Source organism: Falco cherrug, chromosome 9, assembly GCF_023634085.1.
Source record: "Falco cherrug isolate bFalChe1 chromosome 9, bFalChe1.pri, whole genome shotgun sequence".
NCBI lineage: Eukaryota > Metazoa > Chordata > Aves > Falconiformes > Falconidae > Falco > Falco cherrug.
The window spans coordinates 11975633-11990298 of NC_073705.1; the positions used below are offsets into that span (position 1 = coordinate 11975633).

The following is a 14666-nucleotide window of genomic DNA, read 5'->3' on the forward strand; positions in this document are numbered from 1 at the left end:
TCGCAGGCTGGAGGAGGGCACGTAAAGCCTAAGGGGAATAGCTGGAGCCAAGAGCAGCAGGGACATTCGTCACTCTGCTATCAAAGTTTCCCAGGGATTCACGAAATAACAACACTGACTTCATTTTTCCTAATGCAAAATGAGATGTCCCTTGACGTTTCTTTTCAAGAGCTACTTGCTTGCTGGACCAAGGACTTAACTGGATCACACCAGCAGCAAAAACCCACCTATACACATACAAACTAAAACCCAAGGAAGCCACAGCAAGCTCAGCTGCAGGCCAGCACATCTGTCTCTGGGTGCACACTGCCTTCTGCACAATTTATGAATACGGTACTTTGGAGGAAGAGATGTGGTACTGTTATATGCACCTCCCTATCCAGTACCGAAAGGATGAAATAAGAAATACAGAACAACCCCAAACATGACTTTAGAAGCATAGGAGTACCAAGGAGATTCCCACCATCAGGGAATACCTGCCTGCACCACTGAACCTTTCCCTTTCCAGGGAGGAGGAAACCATCTGTGACTAACTTAGGGTGGGGGAACACTGGAAAATTAAACCCTGGGACATTTTTATCCACACAGGCCCTCCTGCTCTAGCTTCTGGGCATGGGAGTTAGCAAAGGGCAGGAATTTCACACCAGGGGGTGCTGGGTGGTGGGTTAATCAGTTTCCAGAAGATACTTGGAGGTGTCAGAAAAAGGGACAGAAGTGATAAACACATTCATGCACATAGGATCAATCCATGCCTTTCCAAATCGCTCCCAGGGATGCAACAATTACTCAGATGCTGGGGTGTATTTATAAAGGATGACCTCATTCTGCATGAGGCTGGCACAACATCATCCACTGTTTTTCAGCATTACATTTTGGTGCTGGATAAAGTCTGAGCAGCCTGACTGGTTTTTCATTCTGTCCCTCTTCATTGCAGAAAGCTGTTATCCTCTTTCAAAGGAGGGATTACACAGAAGCTTTCCTTTGCAGCCTCCTACCTCAGCTGGTCAAGCAGAGCTATGACTTTTTCCAACAAGCCAACACCACCTACTCTGGCCAGTCTGCATCATCAGAGACATTAGGTGGTACGTCAAACCAATTGCAGAATCTCTCACATATTTGATAATCCTGTGATTAATTATTAACAGTTATCATTGTTCCCTGCTAGCTTCTGCGTGGGTGAGTCCTTCCTTCTCCTACGGGCAATTGCTGCTATATAGGATTTCTAAGTCCTTTCCCCCCAGCCTAGAGGAATGCCTTTGAATACATCCAGCAAGCTCCTATCAGCATTTTGTGTCACAAGCACAGGCATGGGACACAGAGTGCTCTGAAGATGCTTTGCCTGGACAGAAACCACCGTTTTCTCAGCACCAGCACAATGATGCTAGAGCATCGCAGTCTGCTGGGAGCTGGTGCCCATATGCACAACTGGCTGTGAGCAACTGGATGGTTTGGTGGGTGATCTGTTGGAGGCAGCAGTGCTAAGGATGGCTTTATGTGTCCTTCTCCCCACTCCCAGCACATGGAGCTGGGATGAGACCAACGCACAGGACCAGAACCAGAAAGGAGCTGCTGCCCAGCTGCCCACTGGGCTGCTCTGCTCTTAAGTGTGCTATTGGCAGCACGGCTGCTGAGGGGAGCCGCTGTGAAATATTTCCTATTACTGACATTAACCCATCAGGCCCAAGGGCCTTGGCATTCTTTGGTGACCCCCGTTTTGGTCATCCCTGATGTCCCCAGGCTCACAGTGCACATCTCTCCTGCCATACACAAACTCCTATCGCTGCAGCAGCAGGACCTACCGTGCTCGGGACAGAAGGTGGGACGGGTTCATGTTCTCCAAGAGCCTTTAACCCCAGACTATGTCCTGCTGGGCACCAGTGACCTGTGCTCTGTCCTAAAACTTGCAGACAACAACTCCAACAGGAACTGAATGTCTCTCTAACCACTCTCTAACCATGCCTTCCTCAAAAGAAGCCCCACTGAAAAATCAAAGAATTTCCTTCCTGCCTCCTGAATCTGACGAACCAAGCCAGCTCAGGTCCTGCAGGCAGACCTCTCCACTTGGATTTTACCATATCCAGGTGAAAGCATTAGCCCATTCTCCCTCACAGCAATTACTCAGGAACATGAGTGAGAAGGGCTCCTGCAGCTCCGCTCCCTGTTAGAGGGGTGTCCCAGCAGAGACCCCCCAGCACCACTCCCCTCAGCCACCCAGCCCCAGGAGTTTCTGCTCCCACCACAGCAGCTTTCTGCACTGTAACGGATACCCATAACCTTCCCAAGCAGAAATGAGCCAAAACACTTGTGAACATGGCTCAGAGCAGATAAGGTCTTGTCCAAAGCAAATACATGAACCTACCCAACATTACATATTCCATTAAGTATTAGGAAATAGCACATTTACTTTCAGATAAATGCCAGCAGAGCCAGACTGCACTCTGTTGACAATCCAGACCTGCTGTTTACTGCTTGCTTTAACAGCCTGCCTTTGCGGGGGGGTGCCCCTTGTGACCCAAAAGGTTGTTTCCACCCCTAAGTGCAACAGCCCTGGCATTTTCTCTTTTCCCTTTTTCATGGTTGCACTGCCAGATAACATCAAAGCACGAGAGACAGCTCAACACAGGACTGATACAATCTGTCTGGGCTGTTCAGGACCTGCTTTTCCTCTTACCCCTAAATCACCTCATTTTATCAGAGGAATTCATCACCTGCACAAGTCCTGTTTTCTGCACACTGGCACAGAAATGCATCCAGCCTGCCCAAAGCATCTGCTCCTGTCACTGTGTGACTGGCGGCCAGCTTCGTGCTGCCACACTTAATCACTGCTCAAGATAACTACTGCATTCTTTCCTCTTAAGACTTAACATTAAATAAACTGAAAACAAACACTAAAATTTGTTTTGGGAAGAAGTCCAAGTCTTTCAAATTCTACTCGGCTATAAGAACAAGTCCCCATGGTCCAGCTCATCTTTTCACAGGTTCCACAAACAGCAGGAAAGAGTTGCAATTACCCACAGTACAAAACATCCCCTGCAGCTGAGCTGTGGAAAATTATTCTGGCTGCAGAGCTCCAGAGCTGGGAGCATCCAAAGCACAGGGGCCTTGGACCCACACTGCTCCCTCCTGCTCCCCAGCATTCCCATCATGGCTTTGCCAGCCCCACGTGTTGCCTTCTATGGACACTGCCTCACCTTTACAGGCAGCATGAAATTTTCTAGCTGTGCCCGCACCAGGGAGGGACTGCTGAGTTAAAGACACTCCTCCAAGATCATGCCTAGGTCAGCTCTTCTATAGACACACAGCTCACCCTAAAGGCATCCTAACGGACCCGGGTGCAAGCACAGCCTCCCAAAGCTCCCAAATCAAGCTGTTTTGCATGGACCTGGATTCATGCAGTCCCCAGCCCTGCCACACACCCCATCCCACTCTTCCCACAAACCCAACTATGCCTGGTTCTCCAGGGAAACCCAGCATACCTGTTGTAGGAAATGAGTTTAATGTTTCAAAGGAGTTTTGAGGAAAGCTCGTTCAGAATCTGCCAGAAACCTTGCAGGAGCCCAGAAAACGAGTATTCCCCAAATCTGGCACACCAGCCTGCACTACTGTTTGTACAAATCTGAGTCACGACCACCCTCACTCCCTTAGTAATAAAATGAACCTCAAAGCAGGGGCCACGGTATTAGCACCCCCCAGCAAGGCATCACATGCAAGAAGGGAAACACGTCATGGAGAGGCCCACAGACATATCTGGGGAACCGCCGCAACAGCAATGCTTAGCACTTTCACACTTCATGCTTTTATCGTGCCCCTGAGGGAAATTCCCTGGCCACCAGCTTCCCTTCAGCAAATCTGTGACCTCCCAGAGCGACCTTCTTACCATGAGGCTCATCCAGTGACATGAGCAGCTGTGCTCTCCTCTGGGCTCGGCGGGTAGGGTTCTTGTTCTTATGTTTGACCCAGGGTGCAAAGATGATCTACCCAAAAGCCCCAGGCTTCTGCCACTGTCCTCATAACATGAGGGACTCCACTGCAGCACAGCAGGGCTAAGGGCAAGGATTCAACAGTGCTAGGAAAACCACGTCTAGCTCTGCTGGGTGCTCTGAGCAGCATGTTCAGCACATCAGCAACTTACCCACAGCAGCATTGTTCTCTTGATAAACAGGCCTCAGCAGCTGTAAGACACAACCCAGGAAAGAGAGTCACTTGCAGCAGGCTTGAGGTAGACTTTACAATAAACAGCTGCAAATTTTAGCATGCCAAACCCAGCAAAGCCAAAGCACTCCAGAGTGAAAATCATTTTTATCCTTTTGCCAGCAGAAAATAAGAGCAATTACTTGCACCATGGCCTATGTAGTGAAAGCGCTTCCCATATCCTGACCCTTAGAGTGAGCCCTGAGAGGAGGCAGCAGGTCATTCACCCCAGCTCTCAGTCCCAGTGGAAGATGTTTTAGGAAAATAGTGAAAGCTCCCCCCCAGACCAAAGGACACGTCTGGCTTGTAAAAATGGCATATGCTCTAGCAAACATTACAGAAGATGGTCAGTAAGATTGAGGCATGGGCCAACAGAGGATCCAGCAAGCACAGACCACAGCCACATGCAGTAACTTGAGCGTGAGGCTGGAAAGCAGCCCTACCTGGCTCCCTGGGTTCAGAGGCGCTAAGATGATATAGTTCTGGTCCGCAGCAGAGGGGACCCGGGACAGGGGTGGCATGGTGTTCTGGCTCCGCTTGCCGATCTCTGTGTACCTCTCCCAGCTGTTCAGCACCAGCCCATCGCTCCCATCATACAGTATGTGGCAGCTCCGGCGCTGCTCGGGCCGCGGAGGCATGGTGCTGTTCTTTTCCCGCTTGTTGGGTGGTGACTGGAGGTCGTAGGCAGACTTGCAGGACGATCGGCGGATCATGCCTTCATGCCCTGACTTGACCTGCGGGACAAGCCTCCAGACCAGTAGTATGATCTCAGTGGGACAGTTCCTGAAAGAGATGGCATGGGGCAGGTCAGAGATGGGGCAGCAGGGAGTGAGGCTCCCCATATCATTCAGACAGCCATCAGCCCTGCAGTCCTTCCTTTTTCTAATGCTTCTGCCCCTGTATCCTTCCTTCTTCTACTCCAGAGAGTACTTTCCCAGTCTCCTGCACCTCTCAAAGCCTTTCCCTTCCCGTAGTCACTGAAATAATCTGCTGCCCTGTCCTGGGCTCCCTCAAACTATCTCTTCCAGAGCCCTGCATTGATGCTTTGGGTGAACACTCACCGGATTTCGTGTGCCAGTTCTACACATTTCCAGTGCTCCACAGGCTGCTCATTCAGCTGCAGCACTGTATCAAGTTGCTGCAGACCTGCCTTTTCTGCTGGGCCACCTATGGAGAGAAGAGACAAATGCCAGTCACCTGCCGGACAGATAGCTGAGAGTGAGGGGGAGGAGAAGCCCTAAGGCTAGGAGGCACCCAAATAGCTTCACAGCTTGCACCACTCACTCCTCCAAACCCAATCTGTTTCCTCTAACACCCACACCTGAAAATAAAGTGGGGCCAGCTAGGCTGGAGCTTCACTTCCAACATGCATGCATGCACCACACAGCACCTGAGACAGTCATAAATGTTCTCTCAGAGCTATTGTATGAACTTCCCATGTTTCCTGGTGTGCCACGGGGAGCACCAGGGGACAACAGACACAAGTCCATCCCACAGGTCCACACCAAGAAGATTTACTCAGGCAACTGAGGGTTCCCATGATTCTGCTCCCCTCTGAGCCCCTGTCTGATACCCACACACCAGATGCTTTCCATATGTCTCCCAGCCAGCTGGAGGTTGGGAGGAAACTCAGGTTCTCAAGTTGGAGAGGGAAGGAAACAAAATCTCTGCAAATTACTGCAACACACCGCCAAAACAGTGACATAGCGCTAACCCAGTGGCCTCCGACCTCATTAGAGGTGACAGAGCATTCAATAAGTGAAGTTTCTTGGAATTAATCAGAGTCCTGCAAGGCATGGAAGCTTCTGAGTCACGGCATGCACTGGGAAGTAAAAAAGGAGCAGTCATTCGTTCAAATCAAAAGGGATAAAAAAAGATCTGATCTCTTACCGGAGTCCACTGCCTGCACCCGGACTGGGGAGTCACAGCAGATTGTGAAGCCAAACCCATCACTTCCTCGAGGGATCGTAATCTGTCGTAAAAGACAGACACCAGAGTCGCCTGTTCAGTGGGAAAGCAGCCACTGCATGTGATCAGCAAGCACCCCCCTTTCACCAACACATTGCCCCATAGCCTTTGGAAATGCAGCCACATGGCATTTCTAGAAGCAGTCGCAGAGCCCAAAGGAACCATCACAGTGAGCGGCATCACTCTGCGACCCCACGGACAACAGGTCTCTCCCCTGCTGCAGTCAAAGGCAGGCAGAAATGGTGCTAAAAAGCAATGCAAAGATCAAGCTGAGGATCAACAGAGAGGAATGCCACAAAACAAGTGTTTGTTGAGCACACACAAGTCTCCACTCACAACACCTGCAAGTGTAAGGAAAGGTCTGATAAGCCATTAGAAAGGAAAACCTGGCAATCTGGCTCTGACACTGATTTCTAACACGGCTTCTCTAAGCAAGGCACTTAAACATTTCAATTCCAGTCAGGTAATACAGAAATAGCAGCACTCCTCTGCTCCAGAGGAAGTTGCAAAGATCCACACGCTCCTGTCTGCAAGGCATCTGCACCGGAGCAGGCTCTGTATGCACCACCCCATTAGCTGGGCTGAGTCTGTTTTGTCTCGCTGAGTATGAAAAGGATGGATGCTGTGTTGATTTAGGCTTGCTTCTCCTCCTGGTTCAAGAAGCATTAAACTTATTGAAAAAATTACATTTATTTTTTGATGCTGGCTTCCAGCAGTGACTCAATACGACAGCTTCTGTAAATACCTGATTATCCCCCAAGACATTTGTCAAGATCCTGGTTTTAATGACAGAGAAAAGAAAAAAATCCATTATCTGACCTATATTATTCTGAGAACAAACAGCCAGAGAGAAGACAAGGAATTCAGCAGAAGCTGCCAAGGAGGGAAACTGGTTCCTCACTCCTTTACCACGGGAGGGCAAACACCGCGAGCTTTCATTTCTCTGCCCCTTGTCCCTGCTTGATTGCTCAGCTTGAAATCAGGCTTCGAAAGAGAAACTGTCTTGACCTGGCAGGATCAAAAAAATAGGTCCAGTCCCACTATGCTGAGTATTTTTCTTTCTGGGGTTTGCTGAATGCTCAAACAGCTGCTTGTGGCTCCACACCTTCAAACCAACCTCACACCTCAAATACAAAGCATAGGGGATCTGAGTTCTTCAGAAGTGTTACCATTGGCACCTCAGGAGCCAGCCCAGCATCTCTCCCACCACGGAGACTCCACGGTCACTTCCCAGCCCAAAGATTCCCCTGCACCAAGAGGTCTCCCACTCCTTCTCCCTGAGCTGGCTGCTCTTGTCCACGACCAACAGACACACCTTCCCTGGGCCACTAAATAGCAGCTTCTCACTGTTGACAGTTTGCTCTCCTCAGCTCCCACCACCATGGCCATTACAGGGAGCTGAACACCGATTTTTGGTGCCGTGCACAGAATTAAGAAATATGAGCATCTGACATAAGCTGGAAGGTGGGTGGTAAGAGACTCCAGCACTGCACAGGTTCACTCTACCCACATTTTTGTCAAAAAACACAGAAGATACTGTCAAAATACAGAACTGAGGAGGTCTAAGATGCAAATCACAGTCAGTTGTCATTAATACAAAGCAGAGCAGCATTCCTGCAGGAACCATCACTATAGCCCCAACAAGAAGTGGGTATTTTTAGTTAAGCTGGTTCTCTGTGCAATTCCCAATATACACTGACTCCCACAGCAGCTTTAGCATGACAGGAAAGATTAGCGCAGGAGCGCAGAGAAAAGCTGACCACGAGCCGGGAGCCCCAATCCAGACGATGGAGGGAAAATTGTGTTCAAAAGTGCAGGAGACTGGAACCGGCACAAGCAAAACCAGCACCTGGCACTGTACACCGAGCAGGTCCAGCAGAATTTGCACCAGCTTTTACAGACCACAGCAATCTACTTTTCATAAAGCAAGTTGCTGTTGGTTGTAACCAGCTTCAAGCACCACTCAATTTCCAAATACATTAAAACAATTTGAAAAAGAGACAGTAGCAGCCTGGCAGACTTAGCTGCCTGCCATGCCTGCCTCTCCTCTAACAAGTGGTAAACTGAAACACCTCGCAGCTTAACACTTTCATCGTTGGCATGCTACCCCCAAGCTGCACAGCAAATGCTCCCCCTCTATCCCCATTTACACACTGCAGCAACAGGCAGAGATCAGCCAGAGACACCTATCTGAAGATGCTTTCCTTATATTCCCAAAATCATAATTTAAAAATTATAACCATAGCAAATCAACACCTTAGAAACAGCACACACAGAGCCCAGAAATGGCAAGAAAGCCCACAGGCACTCATAAACTTAACGGAAACTTGCAGCAACACACACGCACATGCTGGCACATGGACTTTTTCCATGGGAGATACAGACCTGTCTGTATCTCCGCTCCGAGCACACCTTGCAGAGTCCATTGAAGCGGTTCATGGCTGGAAACCCTAAACTTGCTGTTAGCCCATGAAAATCCAGTCCCCCGAAGCAGCCGTAATCCCGATCTCCTTGTATCACACGAGTGTGGAACAAACCACAGTCAAACTGGCATGACCGCCCATGGGAACCCAGCTCCAGAGAAGAATGGCAGGAAGCCACCTTTCACCTCCCCAGCCCCTGTCTGTGCTGTATGCCGCTTTACGATAAGCCAGAGGGCTTCCTGAAAACCCTAACTGACAAGGAAGAGAGAGAGTTTTATATTAAAATTCCTGTCAACTATTTAGTATTCCCTAGTCCCTGCTCTGTTGATGTGGCTTTTGTTCCCGCGGCATTCTTCAGCCGCACGGAGCACTTTGTTATTGCAATGTTCTCACAAACACTTTGAGGATGTTTAAGCAGCATTTCACAGGCACCGGCTGTGTGAGCTTCACTTCATTAAAAAGACAGCTTGCGCTCATTACACTTGTAAAGGATAAGAGAGATTTTTTTTTAAAGAAAAAAAAAGAAAAAGCAGAGTTTGTTTTTGAAAGCACAGACCTAGAGGATACGCATGTCGTGATGCTTTGTGCTCACAGTCACAGAGAGGGAAGCAGAGAGGTCAAATGAATTGCACCCATGGTGTAATTTTGGAATTAAAGACAAAAAGAAACTCTTAACACAGCCAGCAGTAGGGCACAAAGCAGGACTGAGTGAGTCTGCACCACATGGCCCCGACAGCCAGCACCGCAGCACAACCCCTTGGAGAAGAACGCCTTGCAACGGAGAAGAAAGCACCTTCCACACTCCCACATGGGGATGGAAAAGAGAGGAAAGGCTCAAGGGAACCCAAACCCCAGGCTCCTTTGTACGGCACCTGCAGCAGCAGGGCCAGAGGAGGCTGGGGGGAAGCACAAGGAGCCCCAGTGCTCCCAGGGGACCCAGCAGTTCGGTGGAGCCATTGGAGGCATGGCCTGGGGCTGCTTCAGGCGCATTGACCCAGCCTGCTGCAACGCCAGGCTAGAGCTGGAAGGAGGACTGGTCTTCCTTCCCAGCCACCATCTTTCAAGTCAGTGGTGACTGCTGGAGAGGAAGGGAGGAGAGGGGCGCTGGCTTTGTTTGTCTTGCTTAGTCCTGCGCTTTAAAACAAATAACTGAAAATGCAGCTGAGGGAAGCAGTTAAGCGGAATTCGGCACAGATAAATCACGGGGCCGGCTGAGCTCTATTTCCGATGCAAGCCATGTGTTTGTGTTCCCATTTCCCATCCTTGCCTTTCCTATAAATCACCGAGGCTCCACCATGGGCCTTTCCCTTCCCAGAGCAAAAGGCCCTGAAAGGAGGAGGAGAGCAGATGCACTTGTCCACAGAGACACGGAGCCAGGCAGGGCCTGATGCTAGAAAAACAGGAGGTCCCTGTATGGCAATAGGGAGCGAGTGTGGGGTTACTACCCACGTCACCCACCTTCACCAACTGCTGCTCAATTGGGATAATTAATTGCCCATCAAAGCCATGGTGTCAACAGGGAGACTGACACAGCTCCCGTCTCAGCATCACCCTCACTAATACTCTGTCCCTTGGCTCGTTTGAAACCTCTCCATGCAGGTTCTGCTGCCAGCCAGCTCCGGACCCCACATCTTCGCACCCCCGGTGGGTCATAGCCCTGTCATACCTACCTTCAGCTGCTTCATGGTCGCAGCATCTGGGCTTTCCTCTGCTGCACTCTGACTTCCCAGCATCAGCTCTAAAAAAGAAGGGAAAAAAAAAGGAAAAGAAAAAAAAAAAAGAAAGAAAAAAAAAGAAGGGAAAAATAAAAAGAGGGAAAGGCCATATCAGCCCAACAGCACACATCTCCTGACAATCCCTTTCCTTCCACACTCCATCTACACACTGTATATACGTTCTTCACACATCGTGGGCACATCTCCTCCCGGCTGTGGCAGCCCTGTGTGGCAGCAGCTGTGGGTTGGTTGCACATCTGGGATAGGCACTGCTGTGTCACCCCGCTCTGTGCCAGCCGACACACACCCTGGCAGCACAGCATGACCAAGGCAGAAGAAAATGCTCCCCACCATCCTGCACAGACCCTAGGAGCCAGATTCTGGCCATGGGATTCAGTCCAAGCCTGAGAGGCAGGGATCAGCATGATGAAAGGCCAAGCAAAAGGGACAGATGTGGCCGCAATGTTGTGGTCCCCACAGTGACCCAGGCAGCCATGGGTAAGCAGCAGTGAGGGCTGAAGGGGAGAGCTCAGTGCCTGTGCAGAGCCTGTTGAACCAGCCAGGATCTCCCCCATGCCGATCTTCTGGGATCCTGGTGCCCACTGGGCATCGCTGGGCTGAGGAGTGCTCATGGAGACATAAGGTGCCATGGGGCTGGGGCTTGCTCCATGCTGGCACAAGGACAGACATGAGATTGACCCCTCTTCCAAACCTTGTCAACACTCCCTGAGACATCCCAGTGGGGAGACGCACCTCTGCTCTGCTTCAGCCGCCGCATGGCCACCTTCAGGTGCTTGGTCCTGCCCAGGTCCTCCCCGAGGAGATAGTACCAGCCACTGACCTCCTGGGTGGGTGGAAAGAAACTGTCAGGGACAGATACTCACCCCCATTTAACTCGGTCTGGTTGCCTGCAGCCCCAGAGGGGTCCTGTTGCAGGAGCTGCCCCAGGGCACTACGCAGAGCCTGTCCATACTTGCTTGCACCCAGAGCCACAGCCAAGTCCTTCTCTTAGGACACAGCAACTGCTAAAACTCTTATCCCCTCAAGGAGGGACCAAGCATCACTGAAGTAAAAAGCTTCCAGGTTTTTTGAAGGAGACAAGGTGCAGAAAAACAGCCAGTCACCAGTAAAACTGTCCATATCATGTTTGCAGCTGCTGGCAGTCTCACAGGGAGCATACAGCTCCAGCCGTATCGCCAGAGAAGGGTGCCCAAACCAGCTTTCAACAGTGCTGGGTGCTCTGCAGCAGGGCTCCCTTTGCCCCTGTCATATACCCATGTGGCCAGGGCAGCCAAGAGGACAGAGCTGACCTTGGATATCCCTCGCCTCTCTTCTAGGGAGCTGCTGCTGTCTCCCATTGCTCCCCTGGCAGCTGGGCAGAAGCCAGAGGGACCAACCATCCTGGGGACCAAGCTGAGGAGTCAGATGGGGTTGCAGGAGCCACGGCTCCCAGAGGCCAGATGAAGGGGCCCATTTAAAAATGAGTGGTTTATATCCGCAATGAAGAAACTGAGGAAAGGGGAGAATATTCAGCATGACACAGCACCCAAGAGACAAGGCCAGCTCATCTCATCCCCTGCTGAGGTCCCGGGAGGACCACACACTCCCAGCATCTTCCTCCCATCCCTGTGAAAGTAGGATGCTGTGTGTGGGTGCCAAACACACAAACACTCTGTCCTCTCTACATGCAATGACACTTTGTGAAACTCACTGCCAGAATCTGAGAAGGAAGGGACATCGCTGGGGAGGCCAAATATGACCAGAGCAGAGGTCCCTGCTGGAGAGGGCTGCAATTTAGAGCCGCTGTGCCTAATTATCTTCACTGTTATAAAAAAGCTGTATCTCACTTGTCCAAATTCCAGGGGAGGCCTTGCTCAAGCTGCTTCTTGCCCTCTTCTCAGGTCACTGCCACAAATAGTTCCTTTTTAACCTCTTGCTAGGAAGTAAATTTCCACACCTCTGATGGTGTATTAAGACCTTCACAAAACCCTTCCAGCTAGCTGAGATACTTTGATGTAGAGTGGACATGCTCAGAGATGAAACCCCTAACCACCAGCAGCGAGGATGAAACATTTCCGTGTTTTAATGGGTCGGCGGGAGTCATTTGCAGCAGTAGCTTTGCAGGTTTCTTTAGGAAGGCAAACCCAGCTGATGTGAAAGCTGTATTACCAAGCAGCAGCCAGGCTGGGGCAGCAGTACTATGACCAAATCTGCAGCAGTGGGGACGTGGACCCTGGCACAGAGACAGCCTGGCAGCATCGCTGCCTCCAGGAACAGCCCGAGACCTCTGCCCTTCCCCTCTGCCCTTGCCCTCTGCCCATCACCACCTCAGCTGGTGAAGCCCTGGCTCCTGAGCACAGGGAATTGGGCAGACTCCTCGGAGGAGGAGCATGTCCCCACCACCACACCCACTCAGCCACCACCCAGCAGCCATGTGAAGGATGTGACACATGCCAGACTGAGCGAGGCTGGCCCCATCTCCTGTTCCCCAGGCAGCCCGGCTGCAATCGCTACGGCCAAGTCTCTGTGCCCCCAATTGCTGCTACTCTCTGTGTCCCTGCAGAAGCAAGTGGCAGTCCCCTATCCTAGGATCCCTCCTTCAACAGCCTCCCCACCTCTGCCTCCAGCAATCACACCACCACCGGTCCCATACTGGGAATGGGACCAGGGGACTCCCTGGGCACCTTCAGAGCATCTTTGTCCCACTGTGGGAGAAGACTGCTCCCGCCCCAGGAGCGCACTCCATCCCGCCCCAAGGGCGCACGAGTCAGGCCCCAGTCCCATGTGCTGCCCACCGGCATGCAGTTACCTTTTCCAGGGTCAGGAGGGACTTCACGCCAAAGCTCATGCAGCCGATCAGTTTGCTCTGCCTGCAGGAGAGCCAGAGACCATCAGCACACACTTGTTGAAAACTCCCCAGGCATCAGCTCCCCACAGGCACCCCTTTGCAGGGAGCCCACAAGCATCCCTGCCCATGCTGGGAGCTAGGCAGTGCCCAGGTCTGCCTCCCTCTCCATGCTTTGAGCAAGCATGGTGTAACCACTCGGCTCAGCTGCAGCACGGGCAAGGAGGAGCTGGATTGAAGCATCCTGGTCATCTCCAGCCTATCTAATGTTAGCAGGAGCTCGGCCAAGCAGGCAGATGCCACTTGCCTGAGCAGGCAGCATAGCCTGTGAGGTGCCAGACCCCTTGCTGCTGGGCTTTCCTCCTCACTGCATTGCCCCCAGGGGTAGGGAATGTCCCCAGCCCAGAGCCAGGCTCCAGCCCCACTTGGCTTTAGCCAGCATTGCAGGCACGAATGGCTGCAGGAGTTTTAAATGATGGTCCAGCTGACGGCTACCAAACAGCAGCAAGGCCAACAGAAAGCAGCAAGGGCAGGAAGGATTTCCTCTCTGCCAGCCTGCACGCAGCATGGTGCTCACCAGCACAGACATGCCGTGAGAATGACCCTGGCCACTCACGTGTGGTGGCCAGAGCAGGTGGCAGGTTCGCTGCTGTGCCAGCCCCATTTGAAAGAGACTGTATGGCAGGCTAGCAGCCCCTTACCTGGAATTTCTCTCTCTGTTCCAGACGGTGACCAGGAGACGTTTCTGTTCATCCTGCTCTTGCACTGGGCTGTAAGAAGCAGAGGGTACAGCCCGTGAGCACTGATATTCCCCAGGAGCACTTGGCAAGGGCTGCCCTCACAGCTGGACACCCCTCACCCTCCCCAGAGCCAGGTCTTCTCCATTCTCTGTACGGAGCACTGCAGCACCACCCCAAATGGCAACCTCCTCAAACAAGCCACTGTTGCACTAATTCACCTGTTCCTGACAGAAAACTGCAAAGATATGTGACTTGTCCTGGGCATGTGCTGGGGACATGATTCAGGTGGTTTAAGGGGAAAAATAATCTTGCAGAAAGACACACATCCAACATCAAAGGGTAAAGGCAAGGAACAAGCTACAGTTCATGCTCTGAAACAACCACCCTGTGCCAAATTAAGCATGGGGACGGAGGTCTGACAGAGACTGGTTAGCTAGCAACGAAAAGCTCCACCGAAACACTAAGAGGCATACAGCTCCTTTCCCATGCAAGGACATGCTGTAGCTCTACGAAATCCTTTTACCTTCCTCATTCATACCGATGCCCATACTATTGCAGGTGCAAGGTCCAGGAAATGGACTGTGTTTGCCCAACTCCTGCCCAGCAAAGAAGTCCAACCGTGCAGGAGTGTCGCTGCCATGCTGTGTGCTGACAGCTTTGTGAGCCTCTGCAAAGCTCTGCCCAAAAGTTCAAGGCATTTCAGCTATAAAAAACAGCAGAATAATGTCTGTCACTCCTCATTTCAGCAGCAAACCTGCTCATGCATGATGCAAGTTTATTACAG

At 51.4% G+C, this 14666-nt stretch overlaps 1 protein-coding gene across 5 annotated transcripts in view; it reads right to left on the minus strand.

Moving 5' to 3' along the window:
* Positions 1–14666, minus strand: part of RGS3 (regulator of G protein signaling 3) — an 85210-nt gene that overhangs the window by 54091 nt on the left and 16453 nt on the right. For 2 of the 5 annotated variants that reach the window (XR_008733891.1, XM_055720766.1), the window contains 8 exons: positions 13844–13912; positions 13107–13167; positions 11051–11141; positions 10253–10320; positions 6082–6163; positions 5253–5358; positions 4635–4974; positions 4133–4172 (listed from right to left, as the gene is read on the minus strand). Coding sequence is in view for 3 of the 5 variants with exons in the window: in XM_055720766.1 (XP_055576741.1) it covers positions 4133–4172; positions 4635–4974; positions 5253–5358; positions 6082–6163; positions 10253–10320; positions 11051–11141; positions 13107–13167; positions 13844–13912 (857 nt within the window). In the remaining 2 variants the exon portion in view is untranslated. Of the gene's footprint in view, positions 1–3476; positions 3644–4132; positions 4173–4634; positions 4975–5252; positions 5359–6081; positions 6164–8544; positions 8704–10252; positions 10321–11050; positions 11142–13106; positions 13168–13843; positions 13913–14405; positions 14586–14666 lie in introns of those variants that run through there. The other 3 variants (XM_055720767.1, XM_055720768.1, XM_055720769.1) reach the window with 3 other exon arrangements.